This window comes from Amborella trichopoda, chromosome 5 (assembly GCF_054954075.1).
Source record: "Amborella trichopoda isolate Santa Cruz 75 chromosome 5, AtrichopodaSantaCruz75HAP2 v2.0, whole genome shotgun sequence".
NCBI classification, from domain to species: Eukaryota; Viridiplantae; Streptophyta; class Magnoliopsida; order Amborellales; family Amborellaceae; genus Amborella; species Amborella trichopoda.
Genome location: NC_142340.1, coordinates 45,929,673 through 45,950,303, shown reverse-complemented (window position 1 = coordinate 45,950,303; position 20,631 = coordinate 45,929,673). Strand labels below are relative to the sequence as shown.

Below are 20,631 nucleotides of genomic sequence, written 5' to 3'. Positions count from 1 at the left end.
TGGACCCGTGTTAGGTATACTCGGAGGATCCTGAGTCAATTCTGGGTCCATTGCCACCCCAATTCAAAATCAATTTCCAACACTGACAATGAAATTTGAAACGCAATAAATGGTATAGATCTTACATATAATACTTACTTTTAAGAGAAAATAAGCCGTTTACGATATATATTATTTTTAGAGCTTAAAATCCTTTTTTTTTTTTTCACAATCATAATGTTCAAGCCGGGGTGATGTAAAGCTTCTCCATTGCTTGAATTGTAATTTTTCATGAGTTATGAGGTGAGGTTTTACTTATTTTCTATTTTAAAAATATCAAAAAATTATATTTTTAAAATTTTATATTCATTTCAAATTTATGATCACCTTAGCTAAATGATGAATCTATAAAAAAAGAATTAAATAAAAAATCCATATTTAAAAAATAAATACATAAAAAGTCCATCTTTAAAAAAAAGAATTAAATAAAAAATCCATCTTTAAAATGGATTTTATTGAAATGTAAAAAAATTGGGTACTTACTTTCAAGAGAAAATGAACGATTTAGATAATATGTTACGATATATTTTATTTTTAGAACTTAAAATCTTTTTTTTTTCATAATCATACTGTTCAAGCCAGGATGATGTAAAGCTTCTCCAATACTTGAATGGCAACTTTTCATGAGTTATGAGGTTAGGTTTTACTTATTTTCTATATTAAAAATATCAAAAAAAATATTTTTTTAAATTCATCTTTAAAATGGAGGATTTTATTTATTTGAAATGAAAAAAGGATTTTATTTATTTGAAATGAAAAAAGGATTTTATTTATTTGAAATGGAGGATTTTTTTTATTTGAAATGAAAAAAATATGGGTAAAATCCACCTCATATGAGGTGGGCAGCCTTAACCGCATACTTTTGGTAACAAGAAAGACCGAAGTCTGTTCCCGTCCTTATAAGGGGAGATGCCAACCGCCTCTCCTGTTAAAGAACACAAGGGGGCTGTTTTGTGCACCAAGTTATATAATATAGGCATCAAATTTATATACGCATCAAATTTAATTCTTCAATGTGGGAATGCGAACTCTGCCTCTCCAACTTATATAATATACGCATCAAATCTAATTCTTCGATGTGGGAACGTGAACTCTCCCTCTCTCCAAACCTGGATATTTTTGTCTGGCACCAACCTCTCTAGTACATCTAAAAACCCACAATTTATTACACGATCTGACTCAATTGTTGTGAGACCTCTCTCTCTTTCTTGTTGGAATTTGTCTCTTTCTCTCTCCTTACTATGATCTCTGTGTTTTCTCTCTCTATGTAGGATCTCTTTGTAGTCTTTAATGAGGTATTGTGGGGTCTCTCTATGTACCGTGCGATCTTTTTGTTTTTTTGGCTATGGAATTGCTCTTTGATATTTGAAAAACACATATTGAAGTTGGTATTCGCCAGTATCTAGAGTTCGAATCACATAGTTTGACTCGAGACTCGCTCGAGTTGGATCTTGTATTTTATTAAAGGGATGGCATCGTGTTCACATGATGCAAAACTGAATTTTCATATTCAGATTTTTTTAATTTTAGGTGTTGTTGACATTTCATGCATCTGGATCACATATTGTTCTAATATATGTTAATCTTGTACTTGTTTGGCTATCTACTTATATTCCTAAAATTTGCATCAGCTAGGCAAGGCTCCTTGGGCTGCTCCCGTACAAAAAACCAGCATGTCATGGGTAGGTAGGACCAAATTAATCATTTTATCTCTGCCCACCGGAACAAGCACTGCTCGTGAGGAATAAATAATTTGATAGTGGGATACAACAAATCTCCTCAGTTCACAATCCCTCCCACATGGATGATATGGCTATAAACGAGCTGGATTGGTCATGCATTCTGAGAGTCTTTTTGTGGCACAAATGGGAAACTTTGGAGATTGAGCGGGAGAAAGGGTGAGGGACAAATGGAAAAAGCGGCATCGATCTTCTTCTTAATCCATAGTAGAGAGTCTTTATATTATACAATCATTATACGAGAGGTCTTAGCTCTTATTGGAATGGATGGATGACCCATGCAAAAGTATAGCTTCTCTTTACTCATAAGTTTGTTTGCAGCAGTAGGGGCAGGTGCTACAATCTCTTGACTAGACCCAGAACTAACAATGTCAAAACCATCTCTAATAGACACCTCCCACAACAGTATGAGCATCTCCGATAACAGCAGTTTTAAGAACACCGATTATAACATCATATTTGAAACTACCATGAGCATCAAGAGTAAGAACAACACTTCTAGCTTCATCTTGAACATTAAGATTCCCAATATCACATTCCCAATATCAGTGCCTACAGTGGCAGCCTGTGCAACACAAACTGAAAGTCCAATACCAACGTCTCGAACATCATCACCCTTGAAACCATCACCATGATAGATCACAACATTCTCTGAACTTAGTTTTGCAATATCGTCTCCTTCATGACGCCCAAAAGCAGATCTATTAAGAAGAGAGGGAAGATCTTGACAAGAAAGAGGGTTCATATATCGCTCATTACTGTCCTCTCCATCTAAATAAAGCACCGACCCACCACCTAAATAAAGCACCGACCCATAGAAAAACTGTTGAAGATAATAAGAGAACAAGTCAAGATAATAAGAGACCAAGTCAAATTACTTGGTCATCATCATGTTAGGTATTGGTAAGAGCCTCCTACTATTTACTTCTATCTTCAAGATTCATTGTGATTATGTGACACTTATTGATATAATTCTTATCAAAAAATAGTGAAGATGTAGCCCACCATGTAAATATTGTGTTCTCTCTCGATTCAATGTATGAATGCTCCCACGAATCTTAACATGTTATCAGAGCAGTGTTTTGTCTCGATCGATTCCCACTGTCTAAGGTGCTCTTTTGCGGTGCTGAAAAACCTTTTATCGGGGCCTCCAAACCGCTATTTTTAGTTGTGAAGTATTCCCACTCAAAGGAAGGGTTCCAAAGTGGGCTTTTGATAGAGCGATGGTTGTTTTGGAAGAGAGATGCATTGTTTTCTTTGATACGCCTCAGGATTGCAAAGAACTCTTCTACCTCTTCGTCGTTGTGGGTTGGGGTTGTTGATCGTGCTAGTGGTACTGCATAGGCATGTCATCACCATCTTCTTTCTCTCTCCTCTTTGGAGATATGGAGATGAGATGAGTAGGGATGAAGTCAGCATCTATCCCCCCTTGGAGATATGGAGATGAGATGGGTAAGGATGAAGTCAGCATCTATCCGTAGAGATATTTGCGGCCGTCTGTTTAATTCTCTGTTGTCGTACATGTGTGGAAAAATTAGTCGTATTTTAGTGGTATTTTTTTAAGATGTGGGCTATTATCTGGAAGCCAAATTTCATTGGCATTTTTTTAATATCCTTATACTAAAAAAATGTATTTTGTAAGTTGGGTGTTCCTTCGCATCCACACCCAACTTGAGGGGGAGAGTATAGGAGATATGGAGATTGAAGGGGAGAGTATAGGAGATATGGAGATGAGATTTCCACACCCAATTTGAGGGGGATATTATAGAAGATATGGAGATTGAGGGGAGAGTATAGGAGATATGGAGATGAGATCGCATCTATACCCAACTTGAGGGGGAGAGTATAAGAGATATGGAGATTGAGGGGGAGATTATAGGAGATATGGAGATTGATGGGGAGAGTATAGGAGATATGGAGATGAGATGAGTAGAGATGAAGTCAGCATTTCTAATGTAATTGATGGGGAGCACATTCATGAACAGATTTTTCAAGGAGAAATATTCTCCAATCTTCAGTTTTCATTGCCACTTTATGTTTTGTCACTTTTTGTGTTTTATAGCCGTCTTTATTGTGCCACATTATGTTTTTCAAGGAGAAATATTCACCAATCTTCAGTGTTCGTTGGCACTTTATGTGTCTTATAGCCATCTTTGTTGTGCCACTTTATGTGTTGCCACTCTATGTGTCTTATAGCCGTCTTTGTTATGCCACTTTATGTGTCATATAGCCGTCTTGGTTGTCTTTGTAGCATTTTTAATGGTCTTTAAATCAAGTTTAGTGATCACGTGTCCCAGATCACCAGATTATTTAAGCACGTCAGTGAAATCAGTGCAAGTTTTTTGACAACTTTTTGGGTTCAATACTCCAGTTTTTTCGTTTCAATACTCCAATTCTGGTTTCAAGTTTTTTGGTTTCAATACTCCAATTTTGGTTTCAGTTTGGTTTCAATACTCCAATTCTGGTTTCCGTTTCGCAAGTTGGGCACTTCGCGTCAATCAGTGCCCCAGTCTTGCAGATAAGAATCAGTGCACCGGTCTTGAAGATAAAAATCAGTGCACCAACTTGAAGATTAGAATCAGTGCACCTACTGGAGGAGGAGTCCTGAAGATAAGAAGAGACAAATCAAGTTACTTGGCCATCAAGTTAATTATTGGTGATAAGGCCTCTTACTATTTACTGTTACTTGGTCATTAAGTTAATTATTGATTACTTATTGGTGATAAGGCCTCTTACTATTTACTGTGGTTGTCATCTATATACAGAGGCACTTATCTATGTAATTCTTATAAAAAAAATAGTGAAGATGTAACCAGTTGGATATAATTCTTATAAAAAAATAGTGAAAAATAGTGAAAATATAGCCACTTGGGGTCTTGAACATAGGTAGAGAGTCATCAAGTTATTTATTTATTAGTTATTGGTGATAAAGCCTCTTATTATTTACTTTTATCTTCAAGATTCATTGTGATTGTAATCCTTATCCAAAAATAGTGAAGATGTAGCCAGATCTATTGACTCATAAAGCTTCGGAGTAAAGCACGTATGTTGACTCCCAAAAAGATTACGTTCACGACAAACAAGCAAAACATTTCCAAAACAGCCGTTCCACATAGTTGAATGACTCTCAAACTTAGTGGGAGACTTAGAGAGAGAAGGGAGATAGCAGGTTAAATGACCATATACATGTTAACGAAAATAAGTGAGGCAAAAACCGAAGAATTATACATGTTATTGAAAGCAGTCTTGTTCGAGCTCTGAATCCAAGCCAAGTCGCATTATCCATGGTTTTTGCGTTTATAATACGGCCTGCACTCTCATAGGTCGGTGGTTGGAGAGACCCTCTCCACTTTCCATTGATTTATCTCCCAACTGTAACTTCATTACAGGGAAGAATTTTCCAATGGGTACAGGGAAAATTACAAAAAACAAAATAAATTAAAAAATTAAAACCCCAAACTATATTTTTTATGCAACTTGTTTCCAACCTTAACTTTTTTTCTCACTTTTTTCCTCAAGGGGGAAAATTTATATAGAGCCAAGGCTTTAAAACAATCAAATTTGAGCCTCCCTCAAAACTTTCACTTGAAGATATTTTTTTGATGCTCAAATATCCTCAAATTAATCATCTCGACATCAAGATACATGGACATGAGAAAAAAATGGATTTCAAGTTTTGGAAATAGTGTATTTTGTAACGCATTTTTGGACCGTCAATTTTCAAGATTTTCAAGTTTTCATAGATCTGTCGATCTACACTATTTTTGAATCTTTAAACTTTATAAATAAAGATTTCCAGTATTGAAACCGCATTTCTCGATACTATTTGAAGGTAGCCTCTAATTTGATTGTTTAGAGCCGAGGCTCTATACAAATCGCATCCTTCCTCAAAATATACTTTCTATGCAACTACCCCTCCCAACCAAATAAAAAATAAAAAAATACCTAAACTACCCTTTTTTACTTTTACCTTACCCAAATCTGGCACTGTAAAATGCGGTTCAACAATTGAACAGGTAATCCAGTAGTGGCAAAAGGTAATCCAGTAGTTGCAAAGGTGTCCGATAGTTGCAAAGAGCGGTCCGGCAATAGATGTTACTGGATTCCAAGGCTCCAGTTCCAAGGGCGGTTGGGCATTACTCAGTTTCGGTTTGGTAGTTGCTGTAGGGCGGTCCAGCACTTATGCGCTTCGGGATAGTTGTTGTAGGGCGGTCTTGCACTTGTGTGCTTCGGCAATGTGGGGTGGTCCGACACTTGTGTGCTCCGGCAATATGATGGTACGTTTGGTGTGGTAGTTGCTGTAGGGCTGTCCGGCACTTGTACGCTGTCGGACCGGCAATGTGGGGTGGTCCGGCACTTGTGGGCTCCTACAATATGACGGTGGTCCGGCACTTGTGCGCTCCTACAATATGATGGTGCGTTCGGTCTGGTAGTTGCTGTAGGGCGGCCCGGCACTTGTGTGCTCCGGCAATGTGATGGTGCGTTCCGACAATGCAATGGTGAACTCCAGCAATCGCTACGGGTCCAAAAGTCAACTTCAAATCTGGCTAAAATGATTTTTGTGTACGGGAAGGCATTTCGGTCTGAAAAATAAACTTTTTTTCTGCATAAAAAGTTTGTTATGGAGAAAAAAAGTGAGAGGAAAAGTAAAGTTTGAGGTAAATTGCATACAAATTGTGGCTTAGTTTTTTCTTTTTTTAAAAAAAAATTGCCTTTTCTCTACTCTGATTTGTATTCTTGAACTCTGATTTGTATTCTTGAACTGCCTTATTAACAGTGTACACATCTTTGAAGATCACAAATGCGACTAACCCTAACTTTCACCCTCTAAAAAGCACCCTTTGGCAATTGCTAGGCTTAGAGAGAGAAAATGAGACCCAATAAATGCCCATGTCAAAACCTAATTCTAAGGGATTCGGAAGGAGCAAAAAAATATTAGATAAAGGAGAAGAATGAACTAAAACTAATTCAGCCTTCACATGGAAGAAGGCATTAAAGATGAAAGGCAAGACCATTAGAGGTTTGAGAAGAAATAGATATTCTCTTGAGGACACTTGGTAAATGAGCCCCAAACCGCAGCGCTCAAATGGGTTCTCGCTTTCTTTGTAAAGTTGAATGGGTTTACTTCTTGGTTGATGCACTTTCTAGAGAGAGAGAGAGTCTTTTTCTAGAAGGCAAAGTCCAAAAACTATTGAGAGAGAGAGAGAGATAGAGGGTGTCTGCGTTGTTGAGAAAAACACAAAAAAAAATGGACTAGGAAGATCGAGAAGAGGGAGAGGAGGGGGTCTCATAAGATACCAGAGGAGAGAGGACAAAAAAATTTTGACGGATAAATCGAAAGCCGCAATTTAGCATCCTTCATTTTAAATTCAAGTCCCCCATGTTATTTAGAAGATACTGATTTTGCGTTAATATTCAAATCTCATGCGATTCAATTAGCTGCTTTGACCATATTGTGTTAAAAAATATCTAAATCAGTAGAGAGTTCGTAGAGAGTAAAATACTGGAATATCTTAATATTATGTGCTTGTCAAACATACCCAAGAGTTAGTAGAGAGTAAACCAGTGTTGTCAGATTCGCTTAACTTCGGCCGAAGCTTTCAGATTTTAGACCTAGATCGAAGCAAAGCAAAGCCTGATGCTGCTGCTTCATGCAGCTTCGGGTCTACTTTGAGGCTATTCAGCTAAAGTTAAGCCAGGCGAAGCAAAGAGATATATACATAAATGTCTTTTTTTTTTTTTTTTTTAATGAATTTTTTTTTTAAATTTTTTTTCATGACTTTGATATTTTTTTATATACAAATATCTAATTTATTTACATTAAATTTAGAAAAAAATCCAAAATCTTTCATCAAATTAATTGGAGCACCGCATTGCGTCATTTTTCTCATTAAACCGAAGTCATTTTTCTCATTAAACCGAAGAAGACTCTGAAGTGAATTTGTCAACATTGAGCAAATCCCATGTTTATGAAAGGAAACTCGCAAATTCTCTCAAGTTTAAAAACAACATTCCAATTCACATATATCATTCAAATTCCAAAGCAAAAAATGGCGCTCCCAACATAAAAAGCAGCACCATTTTTCATTCTTTACTTTAAGCAGCTGAGTCTATACACAAAAGAATAGGAGCATCTCCGGAAGTTACACTCCTTGTGAGAAGTGATAGGATTTTATGCATCTCCTGATTTACATTCTTTCCTTCCCTATTTGCTCTTGCATGTGGAATCCCTAAATAACATATTCATGTTGACACTCTCTCCTGCTCTCTCTGACCTACTGAGTAGCGTCCTCCGAGAACCTCGCATCAAAGGGTGCCGACGGGTGTGAGTGTGCAGCCATGGTCCCAGCATTTGCAGCCCCAGAACCTTGCTGAAGCTCAATCACAAGCCATCTAACTGCCTTGCTCATTTGCTCCAACCTAACTGCACTGATTGGTGGAAGAGATGGTGCTTGTGATGATCGCAAATTGGCCGGAGCTGGGCCTGTGGCCTCATCAACTAAGCACTCTGAACCCACCCTTTGTTTCACCGATTCCACTAACTCCTCTGCTCGATCACAAGCCACTCTGAATAGCTCCCATCTTTGCTTGAAATTCTCAAGAGCTGCATCAGTGGCCTGTGTTTTCTGACCACCAGAGAGCTCTTTGGCCTCCAAAACACCTGCAACTGATGCTACGAATTCCTGATAAGCTTGGCTTAGAGCATCGATGCTGCTCTCCATAGAATTGATCAAGCCTTAGACCATGAATTGGGAATCAATGATTCCAGAGGAAGAAAACTGAAAGAAATGACAATTTTTGATGAAAAAAACATGAGAGGGAAGCATTCTAAGTTGTTAGAGGGAAAGAGCCATTCTGCATGTTAGAGAGAGAGAGAGAGAGAGAGAGATGAAAATACTTTAAAAAACACAAATTTAAACATGATATCAAATTTACATTATTGAGCATAAACATGATACAGTTTCAAAATTATAACAAGATGAGTCTGCCCTGAGTTATGGTGATTGCAATCAATTTCTCAATAGTCAATAGCAAGGGCAAAACGCATTGCCAGAGCCATAAGGATCAATACAACAATAATATCATCCAACTAATAAGAAGGAACCTTCTTCTCTGTTTATGAGTTAACAAATTCGTGGTAGAACTAATTGGTGGATTTCAAATACAACTGTGAAAAGTCCTACAAAGGGTGCTTGTAACTGAGAAAAAGACTAAAGACTAAGGGTGACATCCAAAATAAGCTCCCTTGACTATATTATTTATAAGAGTTAAAGATCGAATCGTTTATTAGATTAATAATACTATCATTTGCATTATAACTGCTCTATGCTTAAACATAATCACCAAATAGAGGAAATATCCCTCCCCCCCTCCCTCCTCGCCACCGCCTTTCTCTCTCTCTCTCTCATATCAAGCGAACACCCTGCAAGAGGCAGAGCTCCATAACTTCATACTATTGTGATATATCTATTGCTTCTTATACTAGGGTACAAGAGGCAAGAAGTTTCAGATCAGACCCTTAAAAGTTTGAAGCTCTATGAACTTCTCAGACAGAAAATGAGCCCATCGAACAACAGCTATGAAGGCCACTCTCTTACCAGGTTGCTTAAGCTTGAGAGATGAATAGTATCAGCTAGAAGAGTGGGGCAAAAGGTCCTTTGAGAATCGACAACATGACATCAAGAGAAATGGGGATGGTGTCATGGAAGCCAAAATATATATTTCAGTAGCAACAAACTCATCATATGAAGCAGTTATAAAAATAATGGAAGCTAAGAATGAATACCATGACCTTGGAAAGTGGGAGGACAAATACATAAAGAGTGCTCAACATCCAATAAGCCAGGAAACAAATGAATCCAACAGAAGAAGCTAAAATAGTTGCCTCTAGTCACAAATAAATCTACTGGTTCTGGCATTATTGAGTGGAACTATTTCCCTAAGGAAAAAGGCTTTTCTCTATCTCGTAATTGATGTCTTTGACCCCACAACAATGCTTTCAGCAGCCTCCATGATGTAACCTAAGATCATTTTCTCGCTAATACTTAACTACAAGACCCCAAAACGTGCTTGGAGAGCACTTGAAATTAAACTAAGGCAGAATATCTACAAATTCAGCAGGTATTCATCCATAAAAATAAGTAAACAAACTTGTGAAACTTTACACGCAATTTTAGAAACTTATCAACGTCCAGGAGCTGAGATTTTCGAATCAATAATGGATTGAAATATTTCGTTCAGTAAAATCAGCCAAAAAAAAATTGAGCTCGAACAAAATTTAAAACTAGTCCACCATATTTAAAAAAACAAAAATTTAAAATTAGTCCACAACTTGGAGAGAAGAAGAGGGTGTAGAATAATTTCAAATTTAATTCCAGAAGGTCTCCTCAACTAGTTCTAAGGTTTTGAAGTTAATGGGGCAAAAGGAAAAATTAGGGTTGACTTTAGATGCAAAATTAATATTAAGGTTTGAAGGGATTTATTTAGGGTTAATTCTAGGCAAAACCTAAGGGCTAATTATGAGGTTTTAGAGGATTTCTATTGGGGAATATTTGCTGGTTTTTAGAGGATTTCTATGGTCGTCAATTAATGTTCAAGAAGCCCTTTCTAAGGTTTTTCTTTATTCATAAGTTCTCCAAAATAAACGTTGATGTCCCTCTCTCTCCTTTTTATACATGATTGCTCAAAAAAATACTTAAAACGCCCCTAACTAAAATAAACTAATAAAATGACCAAACTGCCCATGATTTCTCTACAACATTCAAAAGACATAAATACCCCTACGTAACTAAAACAGAAGTCCAAATAAACCTTGTTTTCACTCTCCAAAAAAAAAAAAATCGAGCACTTAATAAAAATTAAATTACATTGGTCCCATAGAAGGCCATGATGTCCCCATCACTCCAATAGCCCCCTATATAAGCAACAAGATGGCACCTTCTTTCTCCTCAATCCTGGAATAAGACCCCTTACTGGTGATGCCACCCAAAGCTTGCTTGTTATTGATTAGGCATCCCCAGTCTTGGATTTCATTTTATTATTATTATTTTATTTTATGGAGAATATTAACCTTATATTAATGTAAGAGAAATAGTTCAAAAATCTGCTACCCAAGACCCGGGAGCTATATGTACACTAAAAAATTGTCTCCCCTCAAAAGGGAGCACTCCACTTAATCCCAATTGATAAGACACACCTATCAAAATTGCCATCAAATTAATCACATAATTCCTAATACACACTATGGAATTCCTAATACACACTATGGACAATACTACTAAACCTAAAAACCAAAGATTATTGTGTTCTAAGAACACATTTCCAGGTTCAAACAAATAGATTTCGATTATTCTCAAGATCTCATAGTATGTTTCATTTGTTGTTTTCATTTTTTATCCCCTCCCATCATGCAATGCATAATTTCCATAGCACATCAGCCAATACCAATTAAGAAACACTCAAATCACAATAAAATTGCAAAAAATTCCATTAATTCCATGCATAAATTGAGCAAAAAATAGCCAAGCAGCAACTACAGAGATACATATGGAAGCCCAATGCATTTGCAATAAAACTGGTCATACAACAATAAAAGATTGATCTGTACGGGCAATAATGGGAGAAAAAGGAGAACTAATCAAGATAAAAAGGAAGGACCATACAAGTAACGAGTAAGGGGGAAACGAAAAACTGCTGTTACGTATGCTAGGAAGGAAAAATAGCTTTCCATAGAGAGAAATGAAGATCCTTCTCCATAGATCGTTAGAGAGGTACAAAACAAGAGAAATCTAGTTAGAAGATTATAGGATGCCAGTAATGCAATGGTTTTGACACTCATAACTATCAGAAAGGCCAAATACTGATTTGCCCATCTAGGGAGAGAGAATATTACATAGTTGAATAAATGGTACTATCTACTATAGAAGAAAACAATAAACATAGCAACCTCCCTACCGCTTCAATATTTGAGGAAGACCAATTACAATTCTCCTATAAATAAACTAAGTTTGTGATTAAACTTTTGTATCTAAAAACCAAAAACAAAGCGTCAGTTTTAGGCAGGCATCTAACAAATAACTAAGTTGAAGAGAGAGAAGCATAATTTAGGATGGCTTTTACTTGGAAGTAAGAGCGGGAAAGAGAGATTAGATTAATTCCATGAATGAATATGGGACATCATTTCATCATCTCACTACTAAAAACACGCATACTAACCGAAACCTCTATATGTCTCCATGCACATTATTTAAATATAGTTGGAAACCCACAACTATCTGATCTTGATTGAAAACTAGTAGTAAATCAATAACAATGTCATAGACTGGAGTCACTCCCAACTATCCAATCAAGATTGGATGATTGAGAATGAACCAAGAACAATGTCATAGGCTAGTGCCAACTGTACTTGTCAGGCCATAATAATGCGTGACATTATTGTCTACTCACTCGCAGCCATCCAATCAAGATTAGATGACTAGATACCTCCAGACATAATAAATTATATGTGTGCAAAGACACATGGAAAAGTCACCCCATAAATAAACCCCTGCATTAATCTTAGTTAGTTGCAATATCAAGCTTCTCTTTCCACTTGTTACATTTAACAACAAGATCAAGTGTGTGGAGCCAAGTAAAGCAGCCTCGACTTTCTCATCGCCTAAAGGGTGAACTTTTTATGTGTCTCCACAAACATATAATTTATGTATCTGAAAAAATCTAGCTATCTGATCTTGATTGGACAGCTGAGAGTAAGCCAACAATAACATCACACATTATTATAACTCGACACATACAATAGGTACTAACCTATGACATTATTCGTGGTTCAGCCTCAACCATGTAATCTTGATCAAACAACTGAGAGAGGCACCGGTTTGTGGCATTGACCTTAGCCTACTGCTAGTTAGATCATGATCAAAACGTTGTGAATTTCTAAATACATATAAATTATGTGTGTAGGGATATAAAAGTTTTATTTGGTAAATGCCCTTTGGTACCGAGATGATGAAATGGTGGCCCAATTTCATAATCATATAATTAATCTACTCTCTCTCTCTCTCTCACTCTCTCTCATAACTTGATTACTAAAATTTCCTCCAAATATCATCCCTCTTAACCTATGTTTCACTCTCTTGATTATTTTCTAGATGGTTCACTTTCTCTATTTGTTCTCTTTCTTGTTTTTTTTCTTTTTTTTCAGAATCCATCTATTTGATCTCTTAATTTACATGATATATCCCCCCATTCTATCTCACTTTGACTCTCTCTCGAAGCTTTTTGATGATTTGACTCCCCTTTTTTCAGAGGGTTAGACATGATTCTGTCCCGTGCACTGCCTCTCTCTGTCCTGGCATTAAAAGATTAGATAATTTGATTCTCCTTAAAAATTCTCTTTATACATATATATGTACATATAGAGGTATAAAGAGAACCCCCCATTCTATCTCACTTTGACTCTCTCTCGAAGCTTTTAGATGATTTGACTCCCTTTTTCCAGAGGGTTAGACATGATTCTGTCCCGTGCACTGCCCCTCTCTGTCCTTGCATTAAAAGATTAGATAATTTGATTCTCCTTAAAAGCTAAGTAGGATTCTCTTTATACATATAGAGGTATAAAGAGAAACCCTCCAAGTGTTCAATATAGAGCCCAAGGGAGAGAGAGAGAGAGAGAGAGAGAGAGAGAGAGAGAGAGAGAGAGAGAGAGAGCTATTTGTAGAGCTGTCCAAGTGTTCAATAGATAGAAGTGTTTGATGTAGCCAAAGAAGAAGAGAGCGAACCCTAAAAGAAGAAGAAGAGAACCCTACATGTGTCAATGGAGTTGAATAAGAGAGCTAAAGGAGCACCAACAGAAGAAGCAAGGGAGCCAAGGCGCACCTAAGTGGGTGCCTAGACACCCCTCTGCCCTAGGATGTGTTCTTAGGTCCCTTGGCCACCAAGGTGCTGAGGCAGCTAATTATTTCAACCATGCAATAAAGAAAATCAAACTAAGTTCTAGAGAGAGAGAGAGTCATCCAAGCTTTTAATAGAAGATATAAGAGAAACAAATTGTTTAAATTTTTTGAGAGAAAAGGAGTAAAAAATGTTTAAGCTTTTAATTATAATAAAAGTAGAGAGAATCAAATTGTCGAAACCTTCAATATAAGTAGAAGGAGAGAGGCATTGAGAGAGATAATGAAATTATCTAGCCTGCTAAAAGAGAGGGAGTTAGAATTGTCTTAGCTTCTAAAGACATTCAAATTATCTAAGCATTTTTATACAAGGAGAAAGAAGGGCAATTGGGGATAGAAAGAATCATGTGTAACCCTTTAGAGAAAAAGAAATTCAAGTTGACCAAAAGCTTTTAGAGAGAGAGAGAGAGAGAGTCTAAGCTTTAAAAAAAGCTCTTTTTTATGCTAATATAAAACCTATATATAAACAGGAGACAGGGGGCAGTGATGTCTCACATTAAGGAATAAGTAAATAGAGAGTGGGTTTTACGCAAGCATCTAACAAATAACCAAGTTGAAGACAAAAAGGCGTAAGTTAGGATGGTTTTTACTAGAAATTCTAGCAAGTTAAGAGAGGAAAAGAAAGATTAGATTAATTCCATGAATGAATATAGGACGTCATTTCATCATCTCAATACCAAAAAGGTGCGTACCAAGTAAAACCTTTATATGTCTCAACAAACATAGTTTATTGGAGACCCACAGCTGTCTGATCTTGATCAGAAGCTAATAGTAAACCAAGAACAACGTCACAGACATGCATCACTCCCAACTGTCCAATCAAGATCGGATGATTGAGATTAAGCCAAGAATAATGTTACAGATTAGTGCCAACTGTATTTGTCATGCCACAATAATGCATGACATTATTGTCAGCTTACTCTCAGCCATCCAATCAAGATCAAATAACTAGATTTCTAAAGACATAATGAATTATGTGTGCAAAGACACATAGAAAATTCGCCCCATAAAAAAAACTCCTTCATTGAATATCTACTTCCTCCTTTTACCATTACCTTCAAGATCAAGTGTGTAGAGCCAAGTAAAGAAACCTCCATTTTCCCCTTGTCCAGAGGGCTAACTTTCTATGTGACTCCACAAAAATATAATTTATACGTCTAAAAACATCCAGCTATCTGATCTTGATCTGACAGCTGGGAGTGAGCCGACAATAATGTCACACATTATTATGACTTGACAAATACAACAGGCATCAGCCTGTGATATTTTTCATGGTTCAGCCCCATCCATCCAATCTTGATCAAACAACTGAGAGTGAAACTGTTTGTGACATTGTTCTCACCTTACTACCATTTCTCCAATCAAGATCGAACAACTGCGGATCTCCAAATGCATGTAAATTATGTGTGCGCAGATATAAAAGCGTCACTTGGTAAATGCTTTTTGGTACTGAAATGATGAAATGGCGGTCTAATAACCACGGAGTTAATCTAATTTCTCTCTCTTAACTTGATTACTAAAATTTCCTCCAAACATCCTCAGTCTATGTTTTTTTCTCTTTAACTTGATTATTTTCTAAATGCTTGAGCAAAACCGTCCTCTCTATTTGATCTTTTTTTTGTCTCTCAATTTAATTTCTTAATGCACGTGACATAACCCCCCATTTTATCTCCAATCTACAAGTTTTTCATATTAGCATCAAGAAAACCTCTCGCAAAGACTAAACACTTAATCTCTTAATGTACCGTACGTGATATATCCCCCCGTTCTATCTCCAGTCTACAAGTTTTTCATATTAGTATCAAGAAATCCTCTTGCAGAGCTTAAACACTTTAACTCTCTCTCTCTCTCTCTCTCTCTCAACTTTTAGATGATTTGACTCCCTCTTTTTTTCTAGACAGTTAGACATGATTCTCTCCTTAACATTACCTCTCTTTGTCTTTGCATTAAATGCTTAGATAATTTGATTCTCTCTTAAAAGGTAAGTAGGGTTGTTAACAAGTAGTGCTTGGCCCAAGCAGTATAAAGTAGGCTCAAACTTAAAATTTTAGTTTTGGGCATGGCTTGGGACTAGACCGAATTCATGATAACGCAGCCCAACCCAGCTCCTCAAGAAGAAAAAACAGCATAGGCACTTCATAAATACGAAAAAAAAAATTTAACAAATGTAATATATTACTTAAAGAATATTTGGGCCGGCCCAATGTGGCCTTTCTATGTTTCCATACATACAATTTATATGTTTTTTAGATATCCACAATTGTACAATCTTGATCGAAGGCTAGCAGTAGACCAAGAATAATGTTACTCACAGACTGGAGTCAATCCGAGCTGTCCAGTCCCGCAAACCTTAACATGCGGCTTGGACCTAGCCTGAAACTACACCAACCTGCAAGCCTAGGGCCAGCCAAGGCCCATAAACAACCTTAGAGCTAAGATAATTTGACTCCCTACGTTAGAAGGTTAGACAACATGATTTTCTCTCTCATTGTCTCGTTCCTACTTTTATTAAAAGCTTGGGCAATTTGATTCTCTATGATGACTTCTATTTCTACTTCCACTAATATTTAAAGCTTAAACAAATTGACTCCCTCTCTACAAATAAAAGAGAAGGATTGTGCCCCTTGTCTTAAGTTTGCACAAATCAATCTTTAGTTATCATCTATCACATCCAAGGGTGCAAATTCCATTTCTCAAGAATTTTCAATTACTATTGTTACCATCTCGACATTTGCTACAATTGGGTGTGCAAAGATTGTTGATCTTATTGTTCGATGTTATTAACACTTGGGTGAGTTACATATTTCATAAATATGAGGTGTTACACATGTTATTACAACATGTAATATTTAGACCTCTATTAATGCATGTAAAATAAAATAAATATAAAACCAATGTTTTACAAATAAGTGAGTTTAAACAATGAAAAAAATAAAATCTATATCTAAGTAGATGCTATCCAAACAGCATACACCGAAAATCCAAGTTTAAAACTACCTAGTCTTAAAACCTAGGTTTGGAATAAAAGCAAAGTTTTTTCTATCCCGAGCCGAACGACCCCTAAATGTTGCCTAGGAGTCATAAATAGTGGTCTTTTATGTGTTCATGTCAGCAATAAGAGTTTATGTGCATCAGAGCATCTTTATGGAGGTTTCTCAGAAGCACATTGTTTTAGGGAGGAGAGGTATATGCATAGAGAATTTCTCCTAATTGGGCCTCTCTCAGGGCATATTTGATTTAAGGAAAACATGCTTGTAGAAACCACATCTTTCAAGGAAGTGGATACCCCAACATCCATGGTCCCCCATGGAACTGGCAACATCCACTTTTTAGCCTAAATTATAAAACAAGTGGATACCACGATATCCACTTTACTATAAAACTTCCCCGTTATCAAACAAGGAAATGCTAGAGCACTAGAAGATGCTGATTTGGAAATCACGTTTTCTTGAAGTCAAACACACCATCAGAGTTTGTTAAGAAGGACGAATTTCAAGTAAGAAAGTTGATGAAAATGGAGAACAACTTGATTTATTAAGAAGGATGACTCTCAAGAAGAAAATGGAGAGCAACTTAACATGATCATGACAGCAAAGGACTAATTTTATTGCATATAAGTAGTCTATGCAAAAGCTGCTGCCACATATAATACATTTTCTTCATAGTCATCTTCTTCCTTATCTTTGTTAGACAAGGTTTAAATTTCTCCCTTATGAGGAAGACCTAAGAGAAAGACCAATAGCCATAATTCAATTCACTAGCTAGTTTAATCTCAACCTATGGAAAAGGACAAATGAAGGTTGACATCCAATACATACGAGCAGTGTTCTAAAACCATGCTCGACCGCATGAACCGGCCTTCGAGAAATCCGGTCGAGATCAACGAATCGCCAATCTGGACTGGTGAATCTGACTAATTTCTAGAGTGAGAATCAGTCCATAAATCTAAAAAATAGAAGAAGAAAAATAATAAATAATATATTGTGTGGGAAACTGGTGATCCAGCTAATCCGGATCGCCCAATTTCCTGATAGAATAGCTTGGTCCCCTGATGGAATTGGGCGAGTCCAAAGTAATCAAACCAATTCCTTGTTCCAACAAGGAGCTAGGTCGGTCTTGACCGATTTCCGATCCGGAGTGGCAATTCCGTTTCTGAACCACTGGGTTTTAACTCACTACAAATGAGAATATGACCTCTCAATTTGTGTCTTGACTAGTAGCTTCTATTGTTAAGTGAGGTGCTTATATAGCGCAAAATTTTCCTAATCAAATGGCACAATCAGACCCAATCAACAATTTTGTAATGGCATACTCTCTCTCTCTCTCTCTCTCTCTCTCCACACACACAAAGAACCTCCCCTTGGTTTCTACTCCTCAAAGATCCCTACATAGAGATTCATCCCTCTCTCTCTCTCTACACACACACACAAAGAACCTCCCCTTGGTTTCTACTCCTCAAACATCCCTACATATAGATTCATACTGTATTTCTCAAAAATCCTTATTTCTCACTACCATATATTGCAGTTCAAGGACCCAAAACTTTCTACTAAAAAGAAGGCAGCTTCATCTCATTTAAAAGAAACCTAAGGGATCAGAAAACTAACCTTCTCTAAAGCAATTTCAGGTCATGTGCTTTCACAATAAGCTCTAGCGGACAGAACTCTGTAGAGAGAAAGATACTATAATCAACTCTCAAGAGGATAGCATATTAGCACATAAACGATAAATGAAGAAACAGGCTTATAAAAGAAAATGCATTGCAATCATGGCATGTATACACAAGCGTCCCTTCGATATTTATGTGTACATATGTGCGTGTGTGTGTAATAACGAAAAATAGAAAAAACATGCAACAATTGTATAGACAAGTATCCCCAAACAACAACAGGAAACAGCAAACCGCATCCTCTTTAAATTCAACTCTATGAAAATGCCTTATGCCTTCTTCGATCTTACTCTCATTCACGTTTCCAAGAACTGTAACCGTAGCCCCTTCTCACACCCAACCCAATAATTTGATAACCCTTTATTTGCACCAGTATGATCTTGAATCAAGGTATAATTTGGTCAATAATACATTTGCATATGATCATAACTGACCTATCTGTTTATAGAATTCAGTCTCACTGACATGCATGGATGCATAAACATAAAAGTAATATTACCATGACCAACTGATCAAATTACGATGGTGAAGTATACATAACTTGCAGAGAAAACAAAGAGCACTCATTTTGTGTAAGTGGCCCTAAAACAAAGGCAAAACAATACATAAAAACCTTTATGGAGCTCGAAAAATACGACCGGATCATAACTCCCATTTCCGAAGCATGTTAATTCTTATTCTATTGGGCATGCACATTTTTCTCTGAGCCACTTGGTGCCCTAATCTCCTTTCACTAATTGAGCCTACCACTGTAACATGAGAGCTAAGAATGCCCAAAAATATGCGACTATCGGCATGTAAGCACAAGAAAAACCCATTGCAATGCCTCTGATCTCTTGCTTTTCTGTTTTCCTAGTTTTCTGAGATTATAAAGGTAATAAAGTTCAGAAACCCAGAACGTAAGAATGCTTTTTCTCTCGAAAAAAACCCAATTAAAGTAAGAAGGATTTCCCTCTCTAACATAATATCATGTTCAATAACCCCAAGAATTATCACTCTCAAAGAACAACCAAGTTACCAACTTCTGTGAAAAATCAAATAACTGGATCTGTGCTTTTATAAATAAATAAATAAATAACAGAGAAATGGCCCTTGCCGCATTTATCAGGTTATATTTCAGGTTAGGAGAGAGCCTTTCTGAAATAGGGTTCTGAGGATGCTGTTGTGGAGTTTTCCTCGGTTTCCTTGAACGACAAAACACTAGCTTCGGTTTAGAGAGAAGACACTTCAGATTTGGTTAGAGAGAGATTTAGAGGGACTTAGATTTTGTAAGAGTAAGAGAGAGACGCTAAAATGTGAGAGAGACATTTTGTTGGGAAATTGCTAAAAGCCTTTAAAAAAAAAAAAAAAAAGCGCTTTTTAGAGACTCTACCCCACCGTAAACTTATCTCATTTATTTTTTTCAAAAACTATCTTTTATAATTAATACCCCAACTCAAAGAGTCACATCTTTTTTTTTTTTTTTTTAGTTTTTTTTAAAAAAAATACCTTTTTTTCACCTGACATTAATTTCGGAGCCCAATAAAAAAAACACCCGACTGCATTTATACAACGTCGGACTGGTCAGTCTTGCGTACTTCGAAACCCTGAGCTAGAACGCATTTATACAATTCGGACTGGTGAGTCTCGCGTACTTCAAAACCCTTGACTGCCCCTAGAAAATACCAGATTGCCCCTTCAAAATCTCGGACCGCAACTTCAAAATCTTGGACCATAACTTCCAAATGTCTGACCGACCACCCCAACAAAAAAATAATCACCAGACCGCCACTATAAAACGCCGGACCGCTCATTCCAGCCAAAAGAAATCGTCAGGGTGCTTATTCAAAATAACGGACAACCCTCTCTTATGGACCGCCACCATGAAACGCCGGACCACCCATTCGCCATCGTCGGACCACTGGATCAAAATGTCGGAACACCCTCTGTAACGAAAATAATTTATTCTGTGAGGGAAGGGTATTCCATCATCGGACCACTGGATCAAAATGTCGGACCTCCCTCTCTAACGAAAATAATTTATTATGTGAGGGAAGGGTATTTTCATCTAAAATAAGTGAACTTTTTGTGTATAGGACATTAACTAGAAAACATCATTTTTTGGGGGAGAAGTTGCTAAAAAAAGTTGAGTGGAGTGTAAGGTGGGAAAAAAATCCATCTTGAGGGGTTTTAACAATTTCCCCTATTTTGTTTGGTTAGACCGAGTGAGAGAGAGACTTTGGAGTTTTCATCAACT

At 36.8% G+C, this 20,631-nt stretch overlaps 1 protein-coding gene and 1 non-coding gene across 5 annotated transcripts; both read right to left on the bottom strand.

The window, feature by feature from the left end:
* Positions 1 to 845: 845 nt before the first annotated feature.
* LOC148782152 (U6atac minor spliceosomal RNA) lies at positions 846 to 978 on the bottom strand. The gene has a single exon (XR_016056733.1). It is a non-coding gene; the product is annotated as a U6atac minor spliceosomal RNA (small nuclear RNA).
* Positions 979 to 7,766: 6,788 nt separating this feature from the next.
* On the bottom strand, positions 7,767 to 19,730 carry MED32 (mediator of RNA polymerase II transcription subunit-like protein). Of its 4 annotated transcripts, none has more exons than XM_088868352.1 (3): positions 19,492 to 19,730; positions 18,334 to 18,391; positions 7,767 to 8,557 (listed from the first exon to the last, which is right to left on the bottom strand). In XM_088868352.1, the coding sequence occupies exon 3, from the start codon at positions 8,498 to 8,500 to the stop codon at positions 8,054 to 8,056; it is 447 nt and encodes a 148-aa protein (XP_088724478.1). In that variant the 5' UTR covers positions 8,501 to 8,557; positions 18,334 to 18,391; positions 19,492 to 19,730; the 3' UTR covers positions 7,767 to 8,053. The 4 variants fall into 4 exon arrangements, with proteins under 4 accessions (XP_088724478.1, XP_006842105.1, XP_088724480.1 ...); XM_006842042.4 differs by having other exon boundaries at positions 19,009 to 19,634; XM_088868354.1 differs by lacking the exon at positions 18,334 to 18,391 and having other exon boundaries at positions 19,492 to 19,634.
* Positions 19,731 to 20,631: the final 901 nt, after the last annotated feature.

Bases quoted from the DNA above. Each gene is read 5' to 3' on its own strand.
- MED32 (XM_088868352.1), bottom strand. From the start codon at position 8,500: ATGGAGAGCAGCATCGATGCTCTAAGCCAAGCTTATCAGGAATTCGTA.